General features: G+C 39.6%; 1 protein-coding gene, 1 non-coding gene and 1 pseudogene across 2 annotated transcripts; 1 reads left to right on the top strand and 2 right to left on the bottom strand.

Moving 5' to 3' along the window:
- Positions 1-3039: 3039 nt before the first annotated feature.
- On the bottom strand, positions 3040-5886 carry LOC100781673 (probable glucan endo-1,3-beta-glucosidase A6). The gene is made up of 3 exons (XM_003552053.5): positions 5424-5886; positions 3993-5297; positions 3040-3535 (listed from the first exon to the last, which is right to left on the bottom strand). The coding sequence occupies exons 1-3, from the start codon at positions 5482-5484 to the stop codon at positions 3498-3500; spliced, it is 1404 nt and encodes a 467-aa protein (XP_003552101.2). The 5' UTR covers positions 5485-5886; the 3' UTR covers positions 3040-3497.
- Positions 5887-9264: 3378 nt separating this feature from the next.
- LOC113000196 (uncharacterized) lies at positions 9265-21138 on the bottom strand (annotated as a pseudogene).
- On the top strand, positions 17489-17595 carry LOC113000301 (small nucleolar RNA R71). Its single transcript, XR_003265591.1, has one exon. It is a non-coding gene; the product is annotated as a small nucleolar RNA R71 (small nucleolar RNA).
- Positions 21139-21968: the final 830 nt, after the last annotated feature.

The following is a 21968-nucleotide window of genomic DNA, read 5'->3' as shown; positions in this document are numbered from 1 at the left end:
GGATAATAAGGTCTTGTCTTCAAAGGCCAAGGGGAAGGAAAAAGAGGAAAAGGATTCCTCCAAGAAGATTGTTAAGAAGGAAAATCATTTTGCAACAAAAGGTGATATTAAAATAGCACTCCTTCTTAAACAATCTTTCTACCTTCTCCTGTCAAGGGAAACATCCCTTAGCACTGCCACAATTCCTACATTTGAGACCTTACCCCCAAAGGTCCAAGAACTCTTACATGAATTTGGTGATATATTTCCCAAAGAGATACCCCCTGGGCTACCTCCTTTAAGGGGAATAGAACACCAAATAGATTTAGTCCCAGGAGCAAGCCTTCCTAATAGGCCAGCCTATAGGACTAACCCTCAGGAGACTAAGGAGATAGAGTCTCAGGTTAAAGAATTGTTGGAGAAGGGCTGGGTCCAAGAGAGCCTAAGCCCATGTGATGTGCCAGTGTTGTTGGTGCCCAAAAAGTATGGTACGTGGAGAATGTGTACAGATTGCAAGGCCATCAACAACATCACTGTAAAGTATAGGCACCTCATTCCTAGACTTGATGATTTGCTTGATGAGTTGCATGGTGCCAATATCTTTTCAAAAATTGATCTTAAAAGTGGTTATCACCAAATCAGGATGAAAAAGGGTGATGAGTGGAAAACCGCTTTCAAGACCAAGTTTGGTTTGTATGAATGGCTAGTGATGCCTTTTGGGCTCACTAATGCACCAAGCACCTTTATGAGGCTTATGCATCATGTCTTAAGGGATTTCATAGGTAGATTTGTAGTTGTTTATTTTGATGATATTTTAGTGTACAGTAGAAGCCTAGATGATCACTTAGGACATCTCCGGCAAGTTCTTTCAGTCCTTAGGAAAAATACCCTCTATGCAAATATAGAGAAGTGTACCTTTTGTGTAGATAATATAGTTTTCTTAGATTTTGTAGTTGGTAGAAATGGGGTCCAAGTGGACCCTGAGAAAATCAAGGTCATCCAAGAATGGCCCACCCCAAAAAGTGTGGGAGATATTAGGAGCTTCCATGGGTTAGCAAGCTTCTATAGAAGGTTCGTTCCTAATTTCTTTACAATTGCATCACCTCTCAATGAGCTAGTGAAAAAGAATGTGGCATTTACCTGGGCTGAAAAACAAGAGCAAGCCTTTGCTTAGCTCAAAGAAAATCTTACTAAGGCACATGTTCTAGCTCTTCCTGACTTTTCTAAAACTTTTGAGATAGAATGTGATGCCTTTGGAGTGGGAGTTAGAGTTGTATTGTTATAAGGTGGGCACCTTATTGCTTATTTTAGTGAAAAACTTCATAGTGTCACCCTCAATTACCCCACCTATGATAAAGAGCTTTATGCCTTAATAAGAGCCCTCCAAACTTGGGAACATTACCTTGTTTCCAAGGAATTTGTCATTCATAGCGATCATCAATCACTTAAGTACATTAGAGGGCAAAGCAAGTTAAACAAGAGGCATGCAAAATGGGTAGAGTACCTAGAGCAATTTCCATATGTTATCAAATACAAAAAGGGAAAAAACAAATGTGGTAGATGATGCCCTCTCTAGGAGACACACATTGTTTTTCTCCCTAGGAGCTCCAATTTTAGGATTTGATAATATTAGGGACTTGTATGCTTTAGATGAACATTTCTCTCCCATTTACAAGAGTTGGGGGAAAAAGGACCAAGATGGATTCTATTTGGCTTAGGGGTATTTGTTCAAAGAGGGAAAGCTTTGCATACCCCAAGGATCCATTTGGAAATTACTTGTGAAAGAGAGCCATGAGGGTGGGCTCATGGGCCACTTTGGGATAGACAAGACCCTTGTCTTACTCAAAGAAAAGTTTTATTGACCCCATATGAAGAAAGATGTCCATAAGCATTACACTAGGTGTGTGGCTTGTTTACAAGCCAAGTCTAGGGTGATGCCTCATGGGCTATACACACCCTTACCCATCCCATCTGCACCTTGGGTAGACATTAGTATGGACTTTGTCCTTGGGCTTCCTAGAACCCAAAGAGGTGTAGACTCTATCTTTGTGGTGGTGGATAGGTTTAGCAAGATGGCACACTTTATACCCTGCCACAAGGTGGATGATGCTTTCCACATCTCAAAACTCTTTTTCAGGGAAGTTGTGAGATTCCATGGTTTGCCTAGGACCATTGTGTCAAATAGAGATGCTAAGTTCCTTAGCCATTTCTGGAAAACCTTATGGGCTAAGCTAGGAACTAAACTTCTTTTCTCTACCACATGTCATCCATAAACTGATGGGCAAACAGAGGTAGTGAATAGGTCTTTATCCACCCTTTTAAGGGCTCTTCTGAATGGCAACCATAAGTCTTGGGATGAGTATCTTCCTCATGTAGAATTTGCCTACAACAGGGGGGTTCATAGAACCACCAAGCAATCCCTTTTTGAGGTTGTTTATGGGTTCAATCCCCTAACACCGTTAGACCTCATTCCCCTTCCACTTGACACTTCTTTTATACATAAATAAGGGGAATCTAGGTCAGAGTTTGTAAAGAAGTTGCTTGAGAGGATTAAGAACCAAATAGATAACCAAACAAAGGTGTATTCAACTAATAGGCCAAACTGGTAGCCCATATCAATTATCTGTTGACAGTCTAATGAACTCACTTAAATATATCACTTTATATTGAATTCATTTAAATGTAAATAACTAATATAAATGTTATAATATAATATGTAGCCCATATTAATTAATTAGGAATTATAAAATTTTTAACAAATGGACCTACCTCCTAGGGCTGTCTTAGAGCCGTTACTGATCAACGTATATACACTTAAATTCCTAGAAAGAGGAAACATTTCAAAACAATTTCCATAAAAATGATCGTGCAAAAGATTATTATTCGCATAAAATGGTTATCGTTCTAGCAAATCGAAAAGAGTCCAAGTTGTACAAATAGAAACATTGCACTTCACTTATTCTAGTAGCATGAGGTCAAATAATGGCGATGTAGTTGTGGAAATGATAGTGCAAAAAACTATTACATTTAGTTTGCCTTACCAATCTAAAAGAACGAAAGTTGAGCAAATTGTAATGCACCTTATCACTTCTAGCAGTATGATATAGATAACATCAAAATAAGGGTGATCCGGGGTCAGTGAATTGACCGTGCAAAGAATTAGTGTTACATATAATGGCTATCCTACATGCCAATTGAAAAGAAGATAAGTTGTGCAAATAATAAGCAGAAAACATTGCACCTCATCACTTATTCTACCAACATGGTGTTAAATAATGGCGATCCGGTGGTTGGAGTATTCAAAATCATTCACCAATGTATGTTCCTTCTTAGTGGGTTCGGATGCTCTATCTATAGGAGGAACATACGTTCATGAAATGAAAGAAACACTATCCCCTACAGTAAAAACGATCCCCCTAATTCAAAATTCCCAATGTCGACATAGTGAAATTAAATAATCATTATATGATCGCGTAACGAAAGCTCTATTTTGCTTGGTTTGTTTGATTCCTCCTTCTTCAAAGTGTCACGCTAGGGAACTTGCAGGATCCATAACCTGCAAAATTCAAATTAAATTAAACTAACAGGAAGTAATTCCGCCAAAACCCAATTTAAAATAATACAGAATCACTTTCACTTCTTCAAGCAGTTAGCAAACCAAACACTTCACTTTAATAATTGCACATTGAAACAATTTCCAAACAACAAAACTTCCAATCATCCAATCAAAAGTTGATAGTAATAATTTTTTTAGGCTTTTGTAATAACTAATTTAAAAATTACACATAACAGAGTAAACATTATGTAATTTCTGATTAATGGAAAGAATAAAACTTTTTAACATTGATTGAATGAAGATTCATATTAAACTCAATCTCTAATAACTCTAAGCATAATTTTACCCATAAATTGCTAAAAAAAATAAGAAATCACAATAAGAAAATTAAACAAATATTATAATTTAATCGAAAAACTAACCATTTATTTTCTTTTGAAAAGGAAAAATCACTTACTTGGATCCTTTGCGGTTTGAGTTGCAAGCCCATTGAAGTAACAAGTTCCGCCAACCTTCCTAAACTGCGCCCAATAAGCACTAAACGCATAGCTCGCGTGCCAGAAAACCGAATCGGGTTTAAAACACTTCCCCTTCGATTGGATCGGGTCGCACGTGCCATTCCCCTGCGAGCACGCGTACGCAAGCGCCGCCGTCAGCGCCGTCGCGTTATCCCGGCGCGCCGCCACGCACCATATCCTCCCCTTAAACTTTTCATTATTCTCCGGCACCGGAAGCGGCCGGAACTCCGCCTCCGGCGTTTCCCCGGACAAATCCACGTCGTAAACCCTCGACCCGTTCGGGTGCAACAACCCGAAATGCCGCTCCGTACTCGGACCCGGTTTCTGATTCTCATTGAAGAGGGCGAATAAAAAAGACGGAAGAGCCGAACCCGGTCGAGCCGGTGTCCCCACCCGCGGTTTTTTAGTGACTTTCTTTATGAAGTTTCGGTTGTAAGTGGCAGCGTTGTAAGTATTTGCTCCAATCTGGTCCAAGTCGCCTCCATTGGGCCAACCCGTTTCCGCGATAAAGATCCGAACACCCGGAAAACCTAATCTCTTCATCGCAAAATAAACCGCGTCCACCATTTGGTCAAACAGGTTAGTGTAAACCAAACCCGAAACCGGATCCTTAACGGTTACAGTTTTGGATTCAAATAAAGCGTAATCAAGGTTTATATTCAAGGGGTCAGCGGACCAAGTGAAGAAAGGGTACACGTCTAAGAAGAAAAACGATTTGGTCCGGTTGAGGAATTTTAACATGGGTTTCATGACGGGGGCAGTTAGGTCTTTGCGAAACGCACCGTTTGAGGGAGGGAACGAGGTTTGAAGCACGTCCATAGCGGATGAGGTTCCGACTTTGATTTTGCGGATCCCGTGGGATTTCAGTGAGCGTTTGATGCGGCGCATGGCGGGGACCAGGTGGGGCCACGTGGCGGTGGCCGCGGTGGTGCTGGTGACTTCGTTGCCGACGAGGAGGTAGCGGATGAGGGTGCGGGGGTGGTAGGGTACGACGTTGTCGGAGACCCACTGGTCGGACAGGGTTTGGTTCGTGGAGATGTTCAAGATGAGGTCGTTGGGGACCATGATGGAAACTTGCAGGCGCGTGTCTTGAAGCGCGTGGAGGATGGATGGGTTCGCGTCGTAGAGCTTCACGCGCTTCGCATGGACGGAGGTTATGAGGGAGACAGATTCTCGCGGCGGTGGAAGGTTGTCTCCGAGCTGGCCGTAGCAGATTCCGGGTTGGGGTGAGAACGTTGTTGCGCCTGTAAAAGATAAATATATTTAGTGTCCGATCGTGCTTAACAAAAGATTGTTTTGAACAAGATTATCTTCTTAGAAAGAAGAAACATGTAAACAACAAAAGAAAAGAAAAAATAAAGGTGGCTTACTTGATATTGGGAATAGTAAAATGGATGATAGGAACAGTGGAATGAGAAGAAGCATAGCCATTTTGTTTAGGCTATTTTTGTTTGAGTGTAATTAGTAACTTCTTTGATGAGGCAAGAGAAGTTTTTTTTTTTCTGGGAAGGTTCTTGAGCGCTAAACCATGGACATTTGGCTGTTGTGTTGGCTAGTGTGTTTCTTCTACACCTGGCGCGACGCGTGTGTTTAATGAAAGCTAGAATAACAACAAAGGAACAATGTTGGTGAGGGAAAAAGCCAAGGGTTTTTTTGGGGGGGGAAGGTGAAATAGAAGCTGTATTGCACAGAGGGGGAACGAATGGAATGGATGCTTAAAAAATGAGAGAGGGTGTGTGGGAAGACGAGCTTTCGGGGGTTTAAGAAAGAGGGGAAACGATCATTAATGAGTTGAAGAGAATTGCAACGACCATTTGCAAATGGGGAATATTTTATCCTTTTCTCACTGGCTAGCTATTGTTCTCTGCGAAAGTGATGTTAGTTAAATTAATTAATAATAAAACTATGATAGTAGTATATAATTACTACAGAGAATCGAGTAAAAAGAGTGGGGGCCAGGTTGTTGTTTTGTTTTGGATAGTGAGAATGATTGTAATTTTTCTCTTAATTGTATTTGGGTTGAACAGTGAGGTGAGCGTTCGGTTTGATGAGTTTCTATGAAGGAGAGGAAAAGTGGGTGATAGTGAGTCTGAAAAAGGTATCACCGTACAGAAAGAGAAGTTAGCCGTTTGAGTGATACTACGTACAGCTATTCGGTGCATAGTTTTCGAGGGCCTCTGTGACGGAAAGAGGATTTTGCTAATCACTGTTAAATACTCCATCTATAAATAAAAAATTATAGTACTAAGTATACTATTAAAAAATAAAAATCACATTAATAATATAAAATATTTAAAATTAGAATAAAAATGAAGTAATACTGCTATTGATGCGCAGCAGACAGTAATTATAAACATTTGCAAAGAAAAACAAGCAAAAAGTTATGGATGTGCAAAAATAAGTACTGTAAAAAAGCTATTGATGCGCAGCAGACAGAGTATGCTTTAGCCTTTATTATGGTCGACGACAGACATACACACCGACACTGCTAATCTGAAAGGGAGAGCTTGGAGCAACTGAACAACTCTATACAGAGAAGTATAGGAAACAGGTTCTCTTTAACTTTTTTTCCATAATTTCTCTTTTGTTTATAATATTTTATTTCTTTCCAACATCCAAATAACTGAAATAAGGTATCAAAGAGAGAATATTTATATTTTTAATTAAGATTAAATAATTGTAAGATTTAATAACATTTTAAATTTGTTAACTATAATGAATGTATAGTTTGATCATTCAACAAAATTTTAAGTAAATTTAACCTTTGAATTTTTTAATTATTACTGTATAATTGTACTTTCATCCCTTTTATTTAAAATTATCAAATTATTATAATTTAGTAAATTTAACATTTTCATTTCAAGAAAGAAGGTAGCCTTCGACACATCGGACGAGTACAAAATTCGATAAAAACAAATATATGAAATTATTAATGGAACAAGTCCAAGGATCACTTAGAAATATTTTGAGTGCTCGATTAACTCAACAATTCACCATATTCAATGAAATTATCAAACTTCAACTATTTTAAGATATTGTCAGATCATAAAGTTTTCATTTATCAATACAAAATGACGACATCACAAAAAAAAATGTCAACAGTAAAGCTAACTAATTAATCTTTGCCTATGATGGGTTCAAAATGACTAGCAAGATCCTTCAAATGAACCTCTAGCACCTCGGCTTCATCTTGCTGGTTATCACCATCAAGCAACTTCGTGGCCTTTTCCTTAGTAATTGAAGAATTGATCCTTTTCCTTTCTTGTGTTCAAAGCTTTGAACTGATATCCTTTCTCTTCAAAGCACTCCTCATCTTGCCAACATAACCATCCAAAGAATTCATTGCTTTGGCCTTCCTAAGGAACTTCTTCTATTCAGCCTTGTACTTCTCAACTTCTTGAATCAATCTTCCAATCTCTTCCATTGACATATTTCCTTTGTTTTTTATTATGGTAATCTTGTTCTTAATGCAAGCAGTTTTTTTCTCGATAGAAACAAATAAGATATTATTCTTGTCACTACGATGTACCTTGAAGAAAAGAGACATAGTTCAAAAGCACTCAAGTGTCAAAGTGTAATATGTCTCGCTTTCTAGGTGTAATATGGGTTATATAATAACGTCGTATTTGGATCAGGTCATTTGACATCTGAGTCAATGGGTCTTAGGTCAGTCGACCCAATAAGAATCGAGAGGATACACGATCCCTCAACCTAAAGGTGATAATTGCATGCACATCTAGGACATATGGACAAAAATATAATATTTTTTTTAAAATTGAACATCAAATTCACTTGGCCACATTTACCCGAGATGTGTATGGTGATAATTTTTGTGTGTATGAAATCCTAATTCTTTTTGCAATGTTAAGTCCACTTTGTTGATGCAATCCTTCTCAATTGTACCTTCAGAAAAATCATTGTACTTACAAAATGGATTATCAATTCTTGAAGAAAGCATAAAGGTTCCCTCTCTGATATTATCAACTTGATCGTTGAAAACAAAGGCTCAAGATTCTCCCTATGTTTCTTAACCTTTTCCGGTGAAAACACAATTGAGATTAACTATAAGCTAACCAACAACGTGTTAAAAAAAATAAGTTTTTCTCAGCCTTCCATTTTGCAATTGAAGAAAACAAATTTAAACATGCAATGATAAAATAAACTCAGCAAAATCATGTTTTGCTGCAAAAAATAAAAACAAAAAAAAAGTTCAATCTACATGTGTTGAAGCAAAGAAACTACATATGGTTCATAAAAGATATTCGTGAACTCAAATGTCTTGTGATATTTGTACACATAGATATAAAGGAACTCAAATGTCTTGTGATATTTGTACACATAGATATAAAGGAACATAGAGTTGTTAAGTTTCATGCTTCAATATTTAATTAGATACAAAATAGTATACTATCATTAAAGTTTAAGTTCGAACTATCCTTACAATTCGACTTCAAAGAAATGAAATGAAAGGAAAAAAACATAGAACAAAATAAATATCTAAATGAAAGGAAATGAAGAGACTGAGAAAACAAAGGAGTGAGGAAGGAGAAACAAACTCAATGTTTGGAGGCACAGTTAGTTGCTTTGTTTGCCATGGATCCACAAAGATATTGAATTTATAAGAGAAAGTGGTGAGATAAGTGAATGGGAGAAGTGGCAAGGACTATGAATTGAACTAAAATCTATAACTATTATAATGACAATTATCTTATTTAGTGTACACATTTATTATTCTAAATTTACCTCCAATTGTTTTTTCCATTACTATTTATCCAGAAAAAAAAAAAATATTACCACTCAAAACGTGGACAACATACTTAACCGTTCTACTATCATATGAACCTTAATTGCTTTCTAAATGGTGAGGCACAAAGTGCCTCATTTGCCCCTTGTATTAAATAAGAATAACACTCTTTGATTAAAACTAAATGGGTTTTCCACCAACACTGCATAATTTTTTGTGTCGTTTCATGTGTGAGTTACCAATCCTTCCTAAATTTCTAAGTACCGCGTGAGGATCACTACTCTCAATGACAATGTTTTTTCATAATAATATTTGAGATTAATCTTTTATGTACAATATGTGTATGTAATATTTTTATATGGTGAGAAAATGCATTAGAAAACAAATGCATTAGAAGAAAAATTTTCATAATTACAAAGACTATGCGGCCAAAATCCAGCAATGAAGAAAAACAAAGAAAAGGCAACCTAAACATTGGCATCATCGTCTTGTTCCTTAGCATCCTGCTCCTCGCCAGCCTCCCCTTTAGCAACAATATCTTCCTTGTCAAGCAAAACATTGTCCTTCACGTCCTTGAAGAGTTAAAAAGGACCTAAGTCAATGTCCTAGGTGAAGAACCCGGCCTGCCTAATGGCCTTGTAAAAGCCATTTTTGTGTTACTCCACGACCTCCTTTCTGTAAAAGCTCCTTCTTGGCCTCCCTCTTCCTAGTCGCTCGCAACTCGAACTCCTCCAACCTGGACTCTAACTCTTTTAGCTTGGCCTCGAGGTCCCCCACCATCTTGGCAAGCTCGTTCTTCTCTGCCACAATGCCCTCCACCTTGCCAACCAAGTCCTTCTTCTTCTTCTTCTTCAAGTCTTTGCAGCATTCGAATAGTTCATCACTGTCCAAGCTGGCCAAAACACTGCCAACCTTGGAAAGCAGTTGGTGGTTCGACTTCACAGCTTCAGCGAAGGAAACAGTGGCATTAGCTACCTTAGGGCACTCCACTCTCCAAACCGTGCGAGCAGTAGCCCTCCATTTGGCGACCTCTGCCTCCAACGACGCCACTTTTCTTAGCGCCTCTTAGTGTCGTTGATCGAGGCCGTACCCGAATCAAATAAACATGAAAATGCAGTAACTAGGAAGTGATCCTAGGTCGTTTCCCAACGAGCAGTGACAAACCAAATGTTCATAATATACTTGCAGTAACAGTAACGATTGGGGGGGGTTTGTTTGTTTTGTGATTAAAGAGCAGAACAAGTAAACTGAAATACGAAACTACTAATATTAAAAACGGGTTGTTTCCTCTGATTCAGAAGCCATTCTCTTATCCTGGGTTGGAGAATTCGTCCCTAACAGTCAACCACTTAATCCAACCCTATTTCAATTTACTAAGCGAAAATCAACTTAGGGTTTTCAATACGTGATTAGGCACCACATACACCAGTTCGCCCTTCGTCCATTAAGCATGAACGCAAGTTAGGCTCAGAGGCAATTAATCGAACACGAAGCGTGCACTGATTAATATTCACGAATTTGGGATACTGGTGAAGGGAGAACTGCCAGGAAACCACATTACAAGCGAAACCTCAAAGAGAGTTGGGCTTCGTCCTCAAAAGGAAACAACACCAGAAAATCTAGCCTTCCATGGATTCAAACAGAAAACGCAATTGAAACATGAAGCAGAAACGTAAATGAACAGAAACGTAAACGAAAGTAGAAGAAGAAGCAAGAACGAAATTGTAATTAGAAGCAGAAAACGTAAAATTGCATTACGAACTCAGAAACGTCAAAACAGAAAAACGAAAACCCTAAAACAAAGCTCTGAATAATGAATAGCATAACAGAATGGAATGCCCTCACGAATCCCAAGGTAGCTATTTAAAAAGAGTCACTCAAAGTCACTGGGCCCTATTACAATACTCTGGCCCAAAACGAAATAAACACTGAACAACATAAAATAAAATTGCGAAATTTCCTAATTAGAAATTAACTAAGGTAAGCGCTGCTTTATTTGCCCTCTTCAAGTCCACAACCAAAATCCGGATTAAGCCCAATGTTTCATTAATTCCTGAAATTAGATTAAAAACATCAAATTAGCTAATTGAGCCCAAATAATAAAACTGCCTAATTAATTGACAATTAAGACCAATCAATAATTAAAATTGTGCAAAAAGGGTTTAGAAAATAGAAGAAAATGATGGCACATCAAAACCCCCCATACTTAACCTTTTGCACTCCTGGGCAAAATGAAACAAAGAACAAAATCCAAGGATATCAAAGGGAGACAAACAAAAACATTCACATATTTCTCAATGAACATCAAGGAATGAAAGGAATGGGTAACATCTAACATAAGGAGATCCAAAAAGTCAAGACATTCATGAAAATCATCCAAGCAACCCAATCATGGCAAAATAGTTAATCAGCTCAAGAATGAAAAGTGATAAAGCCTCACAAGATATACACTCTATCTCTCAAGTGTCTAGGCTACTATTTACCCTCAAAGCACCCATGAAAGCAAACACCACATAAACTTGGCAAGATTCTAAAATTGACAATCAACCCATAAACACAAGCACATGAGGATCAAAAGGTCTTTTAAGGTTGTAATGGGGCCAAGGACAAGGTATGGAGAAATATGGAATAAGTGGCTAAATCCCAAAGGAATAGAGGAGCAAAGGGGAATAAGTGCATATTAAGAAAAAAATAAGAAAATAAAAAGAAGTAAAGATAAAAATTAAACATGAAGAGTAGAACCAAGAGTTTCATCATTCTTGTGCCATTTAAGATCTTATTCACTCAACTTTATTGCTTTTCTTTTTCTTTTTTTTTCGAATTTTTTTTTTTTGAACTCTTTAGCCTTTGAGAAACAACATTTCATTCAGCATGTCCAACATTTAACCAATATACAATGTACATCAAGTATGGCCCAAAATACATCATGAAGCATGGCCAACAAAACAAGTTGTCCAATGAAACAAAAACCCCCCACACTTATTCCCAAAACAATTCCAAAGCTCCAAAATTCCTTAAGGATATGGTAATATCATGGTTTTTCACTTAAGGCTTGTAGTGAGCTTCAAAACAAGGAAAGGGAAACAAGGCTCAAAAGGACTATCAAAGGAATTAATTCAAGGTAAGTCCATTTGGCTAGAAGCTTATAAGAACAAAATTGCCTTAATCATTTCCAAATATGCATGTGAATTAGGACGCATCAACAAGAATCAAGCCAAGGCTATTGTGCAAGCAATCAATGGGGCAAAACATACCAAATGATTATAATGATGGATGGCTCAAATTCTCACAAAGGTAAAATCATCACTTTCAAATTGAGCTTTCAAAACTATCATGACATGTAGAGAAGAATCAAGGATTTCAAGTCACAAAATGTCAAGAACTTTTATTTTCAAAACAATTACCCATTTTTTGAACATATCCTATAATTCAAAGAAAAACATGCAAAGTCGTACGTGCACACGAAATTGACCCAAAATATTAAACTGAAAATCCGACGAAACTAACAACATTAACAAATTAACACAACTAACAAATTAACAAAACCAACAAAACTAGCAAAACCAAAGAACACTCCCCCCCCCCCCCCCATACCATACTTAAACAACACATTGTCCTCAATGTAGCACAATTAAAAGATTAAAAACAATTAAATCATCAAAGAGAATCGGACAAGTGTAATAAAAGCAAAGAAGGAGATAGGAAAAGAAAAACTCCCTAAGTCATGGTGGAGGAAGAGTAGGGTGGAGTAAGGAAGTCTCTTCCACCACTACGTCCACTAAAGAAGGGTTCGTGAGGAATGGCTTAAGTCGATGTCCGTTGACCTTGAAGCTCTTGTTTGTGGAGTCGCTTTTGATCTCAACTGTACCATAAGGAAAAACATTAGTAACAACAAAAGGACCAATCCACTTAGACCTCAACTTACCACTCATGAGTCCAAGCCTAGAATTATACAATAACACTTTTTGCCCAACCACAAAGTCTTTTTTAACTATCATGCTATCATGGAACTTCTTGGTCTTTTCTTTGTAGAACTTGGCATTCTCGTAGGCATCTAGGCGGATTTCATCTAACTCACTCAGTTGCAACTTCCTTTCCTCGCCAGCTTGATCCATAGAGAAGTTGCAAGTCTTCACTGCCCAGTATGCTTTGTGCTCAATTTCCACTGGAAGATGACATGCCTTTCCAAAGACAACCCGATAAGGAGACATTCCTATGGGTGCTTTGTAGGCAGTCCGATGTGCCCAGAGAGCATCATCAAGCCTGGTACTCCAATCTTTCCTGCTTGGCTGCACAATCTTCTCTAGAATTCTCTTGATTTCCCTGTTAGAAATTTCTGCCTGTCCATTAGTCTGGGGGTGGTATGGTGTGGATACCCTGTGTACCACCCCGTACTTTTTAAGCAGGGCATGCATTGTCCTGTTGCAAAAATGGGTTCCTTGATCACTAACAATTGCTTTAGGTACTCCAAACCTGCAAAACATATTAGACCTGAAAAAGTCTGCAACAACTTTAGCATCATTAGTTCTAGTGGGCTTGGCTTCCACCCATTTTGAAACATAGTCAACTGCAAGGAGAATGTAAACATAACCAAAAGAGACAGGAAAAGGACCCATGAAATCTATACCCCAGACATCAAACACCTCACAGAATAGCATAGGTTGCTGAGGCATTTGTTGTCGCCATGTAAGTGTATTTCCTGCTCTCTGACACTGCTCACAAGTGCTGCAGATCTTCCACGCATCTTTAAAGATGGTGGGCCAATAAAAACCACAATCAAGCACCTTGCGAGCTGTCCTTTAGACACCCAGATGACCTCCCGGTGCGGAAGAATGACAGAACTGCAAGACTGAGTCAGTCTCATGATCTGGAATGCACCGTCTAATGACCTGATCACTGCACAATTTCCACAAGTAGGGGTCATCCCAAATAAAATGCTTAGCATCACTTTTAATCTTATCTTTTTGGGCCTTAGATGCTAAGGGAGGAAAAACAGAGGCAACTAAATAATTGACAATGTTAGCAAACCAGGGAGTAGAAAGAGAGTCAGAAATACTATACAATATATACAAATGATCATCCGGGAAATCATCCTGAATAGGTGAATCTGTATCAGAGACACGTTCGATCCGACTCAAATGATCAGCAACTAGATTTTGTGCTCCGCTCCTATCACGGATCTCCAAGTCAAACTCTTGGAGCATGAGCATCCATCGGATCAACCTAGGCTTAGAATCAGCCTTCTTCAACAAGTACTTTAGAGCTGCATGGTCAGTATAAACAATAATGCGAGTACCAAGCAAATAAGATCGAAATTTTTCAAGAGCAAAAACTATGGCTAGAAGCTCTTTCTCAGTAGTAGTATAATTTGCTTGGGCAGCATCTAAAGTCCTAGAAGCATAATATATCACCCTGGGCAATTTATCAATTTTCTGAGCAAGGACAGCCCCTAATGCATAATTTGATGCATCACACATAAGCTCAAAAGGGGCTGTCCAATCGGGTGCCTGGATGATGGGGGTGGTAGTCAACGCTCTTTTGAGGCAATCAAAAGCCTCTTTGCATCTGTCATTAAAGTCAAACTCCACCTCCTTTTGCAACAAGTTGGACAGTGGAAGGGCTACTTTGCTAAAATCCCTTATAAAGCGCCTGTAGAATCCTGCATGACCAAGAAAAGATCGCACCTCTCGCACACAAGAGGGGTAAGGCAATTGTGAAATAACAGAAATTTTTGCAGGATCTACTTCAATACCCTTATTGGAAATAATGTGGCCTAAAACTATACCTTGCTCAACCATAAAATGACATTTTTCAAAATTTAGAACAAGGTTAGTTTCAATGCATCTATTCAAAACGTTTTCCAAACTATTCAAACAACCATCAAAGGAGGATCCATATACAGTGAAATCATCCATAAACACCTCTATGCAATTTTCTAAAAAATCACTGAAAATACTAATCATGCACCGCTAGAAGGTACCAGGGGCATTGCACAGGCCGAAAGGCATCCTCCTATAAGCAAAAGTGCCGAAGGGGCAGGTGAATGTGGTCTTTTCCTGATCCTCAGGAGCAATAGTAATTTGCATATAACCAGAAAAACCATCAAGGAAACAGTAGTGGGATTTACCTGCCAGGCGTTCAAGCATCTGGTCAATGAATGGCAGGGGAAAATGGTCCTTTTTGGTAACCTGGTTCAGCCTCCTATAGTCAATGCAGACTCTCCAACTGTTCTGCACCCGAGTAGCAATCAGCTCCTCCTTCTCATTTCTGATCACTGTGAGGCCAGCCTTTTTCGGGACTACCTGGACGGGACTCACCCATTGGCTGTCGGAGATAGGATAAATGATTCCAGCTTGCAAAAGCTTGGTTATCTCCTTCTTCACTACATCAAGAATCACCGGGTTGAGTCTTCTCTGTGGCTGTCTTACTGGTTTAGCTCCATCTTCTAAATTTATTCGATGCATACATGTGGATGGGCTAATACCAGGAATGTCTGCCAGGGTCCAGCCTATAGCCTTCTTATGCTTCTTGAGAACTGACAACAACTTCTCCTCTTGCTCATCAGCAAGGGAGGCAGATATAATCACTGGAAAACTCTTGCTATCATCCAAGTAAGCGTATTTTAAATTTGATGGCAGAGGCTTCAATTCTGGTGTGGTCGGCTGGACATTGGTAGAAGGAGATGGTTTCTCAGCCTTTACCTCATAAAGAAAGTCAGAGGTATGTGTACTTCCTGAAACATGGTTAGTCCTATCTGACTCTATAAAATCAATCTCAAAAGGTAAAACACCACCACCAGGCATGCAATCAATATCACTCTCAGATTCACTCTCAGCATCAAATTCAGACATATGATCAAGTACAATTTCAGACTCAATGCATGAAGAGTGAGAGGCATGCAGATTAGAATAAAGATCAGTCATGTATTCATCAACAACATGGTCAATTATTTCAGCACGAAATACAGAAAGATCTTCAGATGGGTATTTCATAGCATCCAGAATATTAAAATGAACAGTTATATCACCAAACTCCATGGACAGTGTGCCTGCATAAACATCTATCTTAGTTCTAGCAGTTTTCATAAAGGGTCTGCCTAGAATGATGGGAACTGATCCTTGAGAAAATCCATCTTCCATATTCAAGATATAAAAATCAACAGGGAAAATCAGTTCACCAACTCTAACTAAGACATCTTCTATGAAACCAACAGGATAGGCAACACTTCTGTTAGCTAAATGAATTACCACATCAGTTGACTGCAAGGGACCTAGAGATAGAGAATTAAAAATAGACAGAGGCATAACACTAACAGAAGCTCCTAAATCTAGCATGGCATTGTCAAACTTACTATTCCCTATGATACAAGGTATGCTGAATGTACCTGGATCTTTGCATTTTTCAGGAATTTGAGGAACAGATTTACCAATCAATGCGGAGACATTTCTGCCCATGCTAATCCGTTCACTTCCTTTAAGCTTCCGCTTATTAGTGCACAGCTCCTTCAAGAATTTGGCATATCTTGGAATTTGCTTTATTGCATCCAACAGAGGTGTGTTTACCTCTACCTTTCTAAACGTTTCCAAGATCTCTTTCTCTGCCTCTTCCATTTTTTTGTTGGAAACTGCTCTTGGAGGGAATGGAAGAGGGGGAATGTGCTGCTTCTGCAAATCAGAATTACTTGTGGAAGAAGATTCACCTGCACAGAAATTGTTAGTGTTAGGTAAATTTTTGTCATCACCTTTTTCTGGAATAGAGTGAAGTTTGGCAGGTTCATTTGCAGATGAGGAAGGTGCTACGGGTTGAGGTCCTTGACATTGTTTTCCCGACCTCAATGAAATGGCACTGACATTTTTGAGATTTTGGACAGCTTGAGAAGGCAGCTTGTCAGAATTCTGGGACTGTTGTTGATTCAATTGGGTAGCCAATTGTCCCATCTGATTGGTTAAGCTCTGAATGGAGGCTCTGGTCTCTTGCTGAAACTGCATGTTTTGCATAGTCATTTGCCTCACAAGTTCTTTGAGGGAAGGTTGTGGAGGGGCCTCAACTGTTGGCTGTTTCTGGGGTTGTTGCTGTTGTTGGATTGGTGGAGGAATGTATGGTCTGCTTGGGCCAGCAGCATTTTGGAAGGAAGGAGCAGGCTGCTGTTGTTGCTGAGGGCTGGACCATCTGAGGTTAGGGTGATTCCTCCATCCAGGGTTGTATCTGTTGCTGGAAAGGTCATAATTGTTCTGCTGTGGTTGATTTTGCTGCTGAGGTTGAGGAGGTCTATTGTAAATATTTGCAGCATAAGCTTCAGGCTGCTCAATTGCTCCAGGTTGCTGCATGGAAGGGCAAAGGTCTGTATGGTGGTCAACAGAGGAGCACAAACCACAAACCCTTGCGACAGGTACATATTTCTGATTCAAGGCCAGCTGGGTTACCAAGTTAACCAATGCATCCAGTTTGCCTTCAAGCTTCTTAGTTTCAGATGATGCAGATGGGTTTGTAGCTACCTCATGCACTCCTCTAATAACTATGGCATCATTTCTGGCGCTAAACTGCTGGGAGTTGGAGGCCATCTTCTCAATTAAATTCCTGGCTTCAGCAGGAGTCATGTCTCCAAGGGCTCCACCACTGGCAGCATCTATCATACTTCTCTCCATATTACTGAGTCCTTCATAAAAATATTGGAGAAGAAGCTGTTCTGAAATCTGATGGTGAGGGCAACTGGCACATAGTTTCTTAAATCGCTCCCAGTACTCATACAGGCTCTCTCCACTGAGCTGTCTAATACCTGAGATATCTTTCCTGATGGCTGTGGTCCTGGAAGCAGGGAAAATTTTTTCTAAGAATACTCTCTTAAGGTCATCCCAGCTCGTGATGGACCTTGGAGCAAGGTAATACAACCAGTCCTTTGCCACTCCCTCTAATGAATGAGGAAAAGCCTTCAGAAATATGTGATCCTCTTGGACATCTGGGGGTTTCATGGTGGAGCAGACAATATGAAATTCCTTCAAATGTTTGTGCGGGTCTTCACATGCAAGGCCATGAAACTTTGGAAGCAAATGAATTAGTCCAGTTTTAAGAACATATGGGACATCCTCATCAGGGTATTGGATGCACAAGCTTTCGTAGGTGAAATCAGGTGCAGCCATTTCCCTTAGAGTCCTCTCACGAGGTGGAGGTTGTGCCATGTTCTTAGAATGTGCAAAATCAGAATGCTCAGAATCATAATGCTCAAAATTATAATGCTCAAGATCAGGATGTTCAAAATCACCAATAACAGAATGCACAGATTCACCAGTTATGGAATGCTCAGAATGATCAAAAGGTATAAAATGATGCCTAACTAATCTATGAAATGTCCTATCTATCTCAGGATCAAAGGGTTGTAAGTCAGATGGATTGCCTCTAGTCATACACTACATTCAGCATGCACACAACTAGTTGCCTTGTCATGTAAATAAAGGTGTAGGTTTGAACTACAGCTACCCTCAAATGATATCCAAATGACTTGAAATTTTGTGAGCAACCCTATAAAATGATGAGAAGATAGCACAAAAAATTTCAGACAAAAATTCAAAGTCTAACTATGAAAGCTAAAAATGGTAGGTTAAGAAAAATAAGTGAATAAAACTTGAAAAATAAAAAACTTTTGACAGAATCGCTTTTTTTGGACGATGGAGACCTCAGCCAGCCTATGGCGGGCTGCCATGGCGTAGGAAATTTTTTTCTACCCCAAATGCATATATAATAATTGCGATTCTGATAACCGGAGCAAAAGTTATGGCCGTTTGAAGTTTTGACAAACACAAAATTTGCTAGTTTTTTGGAACTTTCAAATCTGACCAAACTAAAGGCTCTAGCTATTTTTCCCACACAATATGGATTAAAAGAAGTTACCACAAAAAAATTCAGCCAAAAATAACAACCCTAGCTACTAAAACAAAAAATCTCAAATAATTCAGCATGAGTGGTCGCTAAAATCCGTCTCTAATTGATTTCTACTACTACTCTGTTTTCAAGCACAATCTTCACAGCAAAACACCCAAGACTGAAACAGGGGAAACGCTTAATGGTAAAACTGAAACAGAACACACATTAAACAAAATACCAGGACACTAATCAACACTAACACACATACTAACACAATACTAACAATTAAACATAAAACACGAAAGGATTAAACACACAACACTAGCTAGCTATTATGAACCTTTGGACACTGCTCCCCGGCAACGGCGCCAAATTTGATCGAGGCCGTACCCGAATCAAATAAACATGAAAATGCAGTAACTAGGAAGTGATCCTAGGTCGTTTCCCAACGAGCAGTGACAAACCAAATGTTCATAATATACTTGCAGTAACAGTAACGATTGGGGGGGGGGTTTGTTTGTTTTGTGATTAAAGAGCAGAACAAGTAAACTGAAATACGAAACTACTAATATTAAAAACGGGTTGTTTCCTCTGATTCAGAAGCCATTCTCTTATCCTGGGTTGGAGAATTCGTCCCTAACAGTCAACCACTTAATCCAACCCTATTTCAATTTACTAAGCGAAAATCAACTTAGGGTTTTCAATACGTGATTAGGCACCACATACACCAGTTCGCCCTTCGTCCATTAAGCATGAACGCAAGTTAGGCTCAGAGGCAATTAATCGAACACGAAGCGTGCACTGATTAATATTCACGAATTTGGGATACTGGTGAAGGGAGAACTGCCAGGAAACCACATTACAAGCGAAACCTCAAAGAGAGTTGGGCTTCGTCCTCAAAAGGAAACAACACCAGAAAATCTAGCCTTCCATGGATTCAAACAGAAAACGCAATTGAAACATGAAGCAGAAACGTAAATGAACAGAAACGTAAACGAAAGTAGAAGAAGAAGCAAGAACGAAATTGTAATTAGAAGCAGAAAACGTAAAATTGCATTACGAACTCAGAAACGTCAAAACAGAAAAACGAAAACCCTAAAACAAAGCTCTGAATAATGAATAGCATAACAGAATGGAATGCCCTCACAAATCCCAAGGCAGCTATTTAAAAAGAGTCACTCAAAGTCACTGGGTCCTATTACAATACTCTGGCCCAAAACGAAATAAACACTGAACAACATAAAATAAAATTACGAAATTTCCTAATTAGAAATTAACTAAGGTAAGCGCTGCTTTATTTGCCCTCTTCAAGTCCACAACCAAAATCCGGATTAAGCCCAATGTTTCATTAATTCCTGAAATTAGATTAAAAACATCAAATTAGCTAATTGAGCCCAAATAATAAAACTGCCTAATTAATTGACAATTAAGACCAATCAATAATTAAAATGGTGCAAAAAGGGTTTAGAAAATAGAAGAAAATGATGGCACATCAGTCGTAGCCCATTTTCTTCAAGGATTTACAGACTCCATTAAAGAAAAACTTTGGTAGAATTCGTAGCATGCTGGATCCTAGTAGACCAGATGAGATTTTTGTCAATGGCCGACACAAAGCCAATCAATCAGAGTCTTCTGTTCAGGCTTGTATCCCATACCCCATGGGGATCAACATCGCTAGAGGTGTAGATGTGGTCCAAGGAAACAAGGGGGTGAGAAGAGGAGAAAGGTGACGCCGACGTCAACACGATGGAGGGAGGAATCCGGGGAGCCAAAGCAGGAGGAGGCGACAAATGGGGAGCACTCATGGTCGCCACACTAGGACTCAACAAGGGTGCAACAATGATGGACGACGGAGTCATGACAAGACCAACCAAAGTGGCTAGCACATCAACTCCAACAACAAGAGTGGCCTCCTGAACAGGCACAATAGGAAGAGGTAGAGGAACAGTAACAACAAGAGCAGAAGCCTCAATGGCCGATGGAACCAAAGGCACATCTTGTAAACTTGAAGGGCGACCTGAACTGGGCGTCAACCTTGAACTTTTCCTTAGTTCACGAAGGCTAAAATATTCTTACAACCTGACACCCCAACGCCATCATCTCGCTTCCTCTTAGCCAAAATAGAGAAAGGAGCACCAGGGGAGACCTCAGCAACACCAACAACATGGCCAACCTCAATACAGGGGCAACAACAGACGGTGGCACAGTCCCACCAACAGGTTCAGCCTGCTTCATAAGTGGCCTCCAAGGGAAGTCACCTATAATACCTGCAAGACAAGTAACAACAACACAAGCATATGTTAGTTCAGGCCAACACCTACCTTAGACACAAAAGAGGACAAGGTAAGACACTTTGTTGTCCAAGGCTGGTTGAACATCAATGGCAAATCATCAGCCCCGACATCAGTATCGAGGACCTTGAATAAACGGTCCTTGAAACGGTGAAAAACATTCATGTCAAACTTGAACAACTTCTTAGACATGTTGTTTAAGGAGACCCAACCGATCTTGCTTGTTAAGTTCATCTAAAAAAAATACAAGAACACTAGCACACTAGGCCGAATGTTGAAGAAAGGGCACAAGACCTCAAAGGTCCTCACCATGGCCCAACTATTGGGGTGGAGTTGGGAAGGGGACAAGTTCAAGTGTTCAAGGAGAGCACACTAGAATGTGATCAAGGAGAAAATGAGACCCAAAACCCCAAATAGGAACCTGTACATAAAAAAGAAGGGCGAATTGTTCGACCCAACCCTTAAGAAAGGAAAGTCATCACTCTCGCAAGCCTGGATGACTATCTTCTAGAAGTCCTCAAGGCTTGCCAATTTTACTTGGCATTGCAGTGCAACGACGTTCACTACAAAGGTGATGAAGGACCTATACTTCAGAACATCGTCCCTCACTCATTCAAAGCCAACAACGACATGAGGGACGATGGCGACCCAACACTATGGCTACGATACATGTGGGGGGACGACCTAACATCCCCACACTTCTCCTTGATCCCCCAAAAATAGAAGGAGGGAGAATCACAGTGACCGAGATAGGTTCCCCGATCGGGGAAGCAGTGGAAGGCTGCGCCTTCTCGCGGAGGCAAGAAGTACCTCCACCAGTACAACATGAAACCCTCAACCACTCCAAGGAAAAGAATTCATTGTCAGAAGCACAATGGCGGGTGTCCTCTGAGGAGGAGCCGCCAATGGAAATGACCTTCTAGTCCACCAGGGTTGTTGAATTGAACCCCCGGAGTCACTACCACCTATGCCAATGGCGAAGTCAGAAAGGAATGAAGACATTGTTAGAAAAAAATACCTTG

The sequence above is a fragment of the Glycine max genome, chromosome 18, assembly GCF_000004515.6.
Source record: "Glycine max cultivar Williams 82 chromosome 18, Glycine_max_v4.0, whole genome shotgun sequence".
NCBI lineage: Eukaryota > Viridiplantae > Streptophyta > Magnoliopsida > Fabales > Fabaceae > Glycine > Glycine max.
Note: the sequence above shows the minus strand (reverse complement) of the source record. Positions and strands in the feature narration are given on the sequence as shown.

Coding starts and splice junctions, on each gene's coding strand:
- LOC100781673 (XM_003552053.5), bottom strand. CDS start 5,484: ATGGCTATGCTTCTTCTCATTCCACTGTTCCTATCATCCATTTTACTA. Junction 5,298..5,423: donor TTTACTATTCCCAATATCAA/GTAAGCCACCTT, acceptor TATCTTTTACAG/GCGCAACAACGTTCTCACCC. Junction 3,536..3,992: donor TCAAACCGCAAAGGATCCAA/GTAAGTGATTTT, acceptor TGAATTTTGCAG/GTTATGGATCCTGCAAGTTC.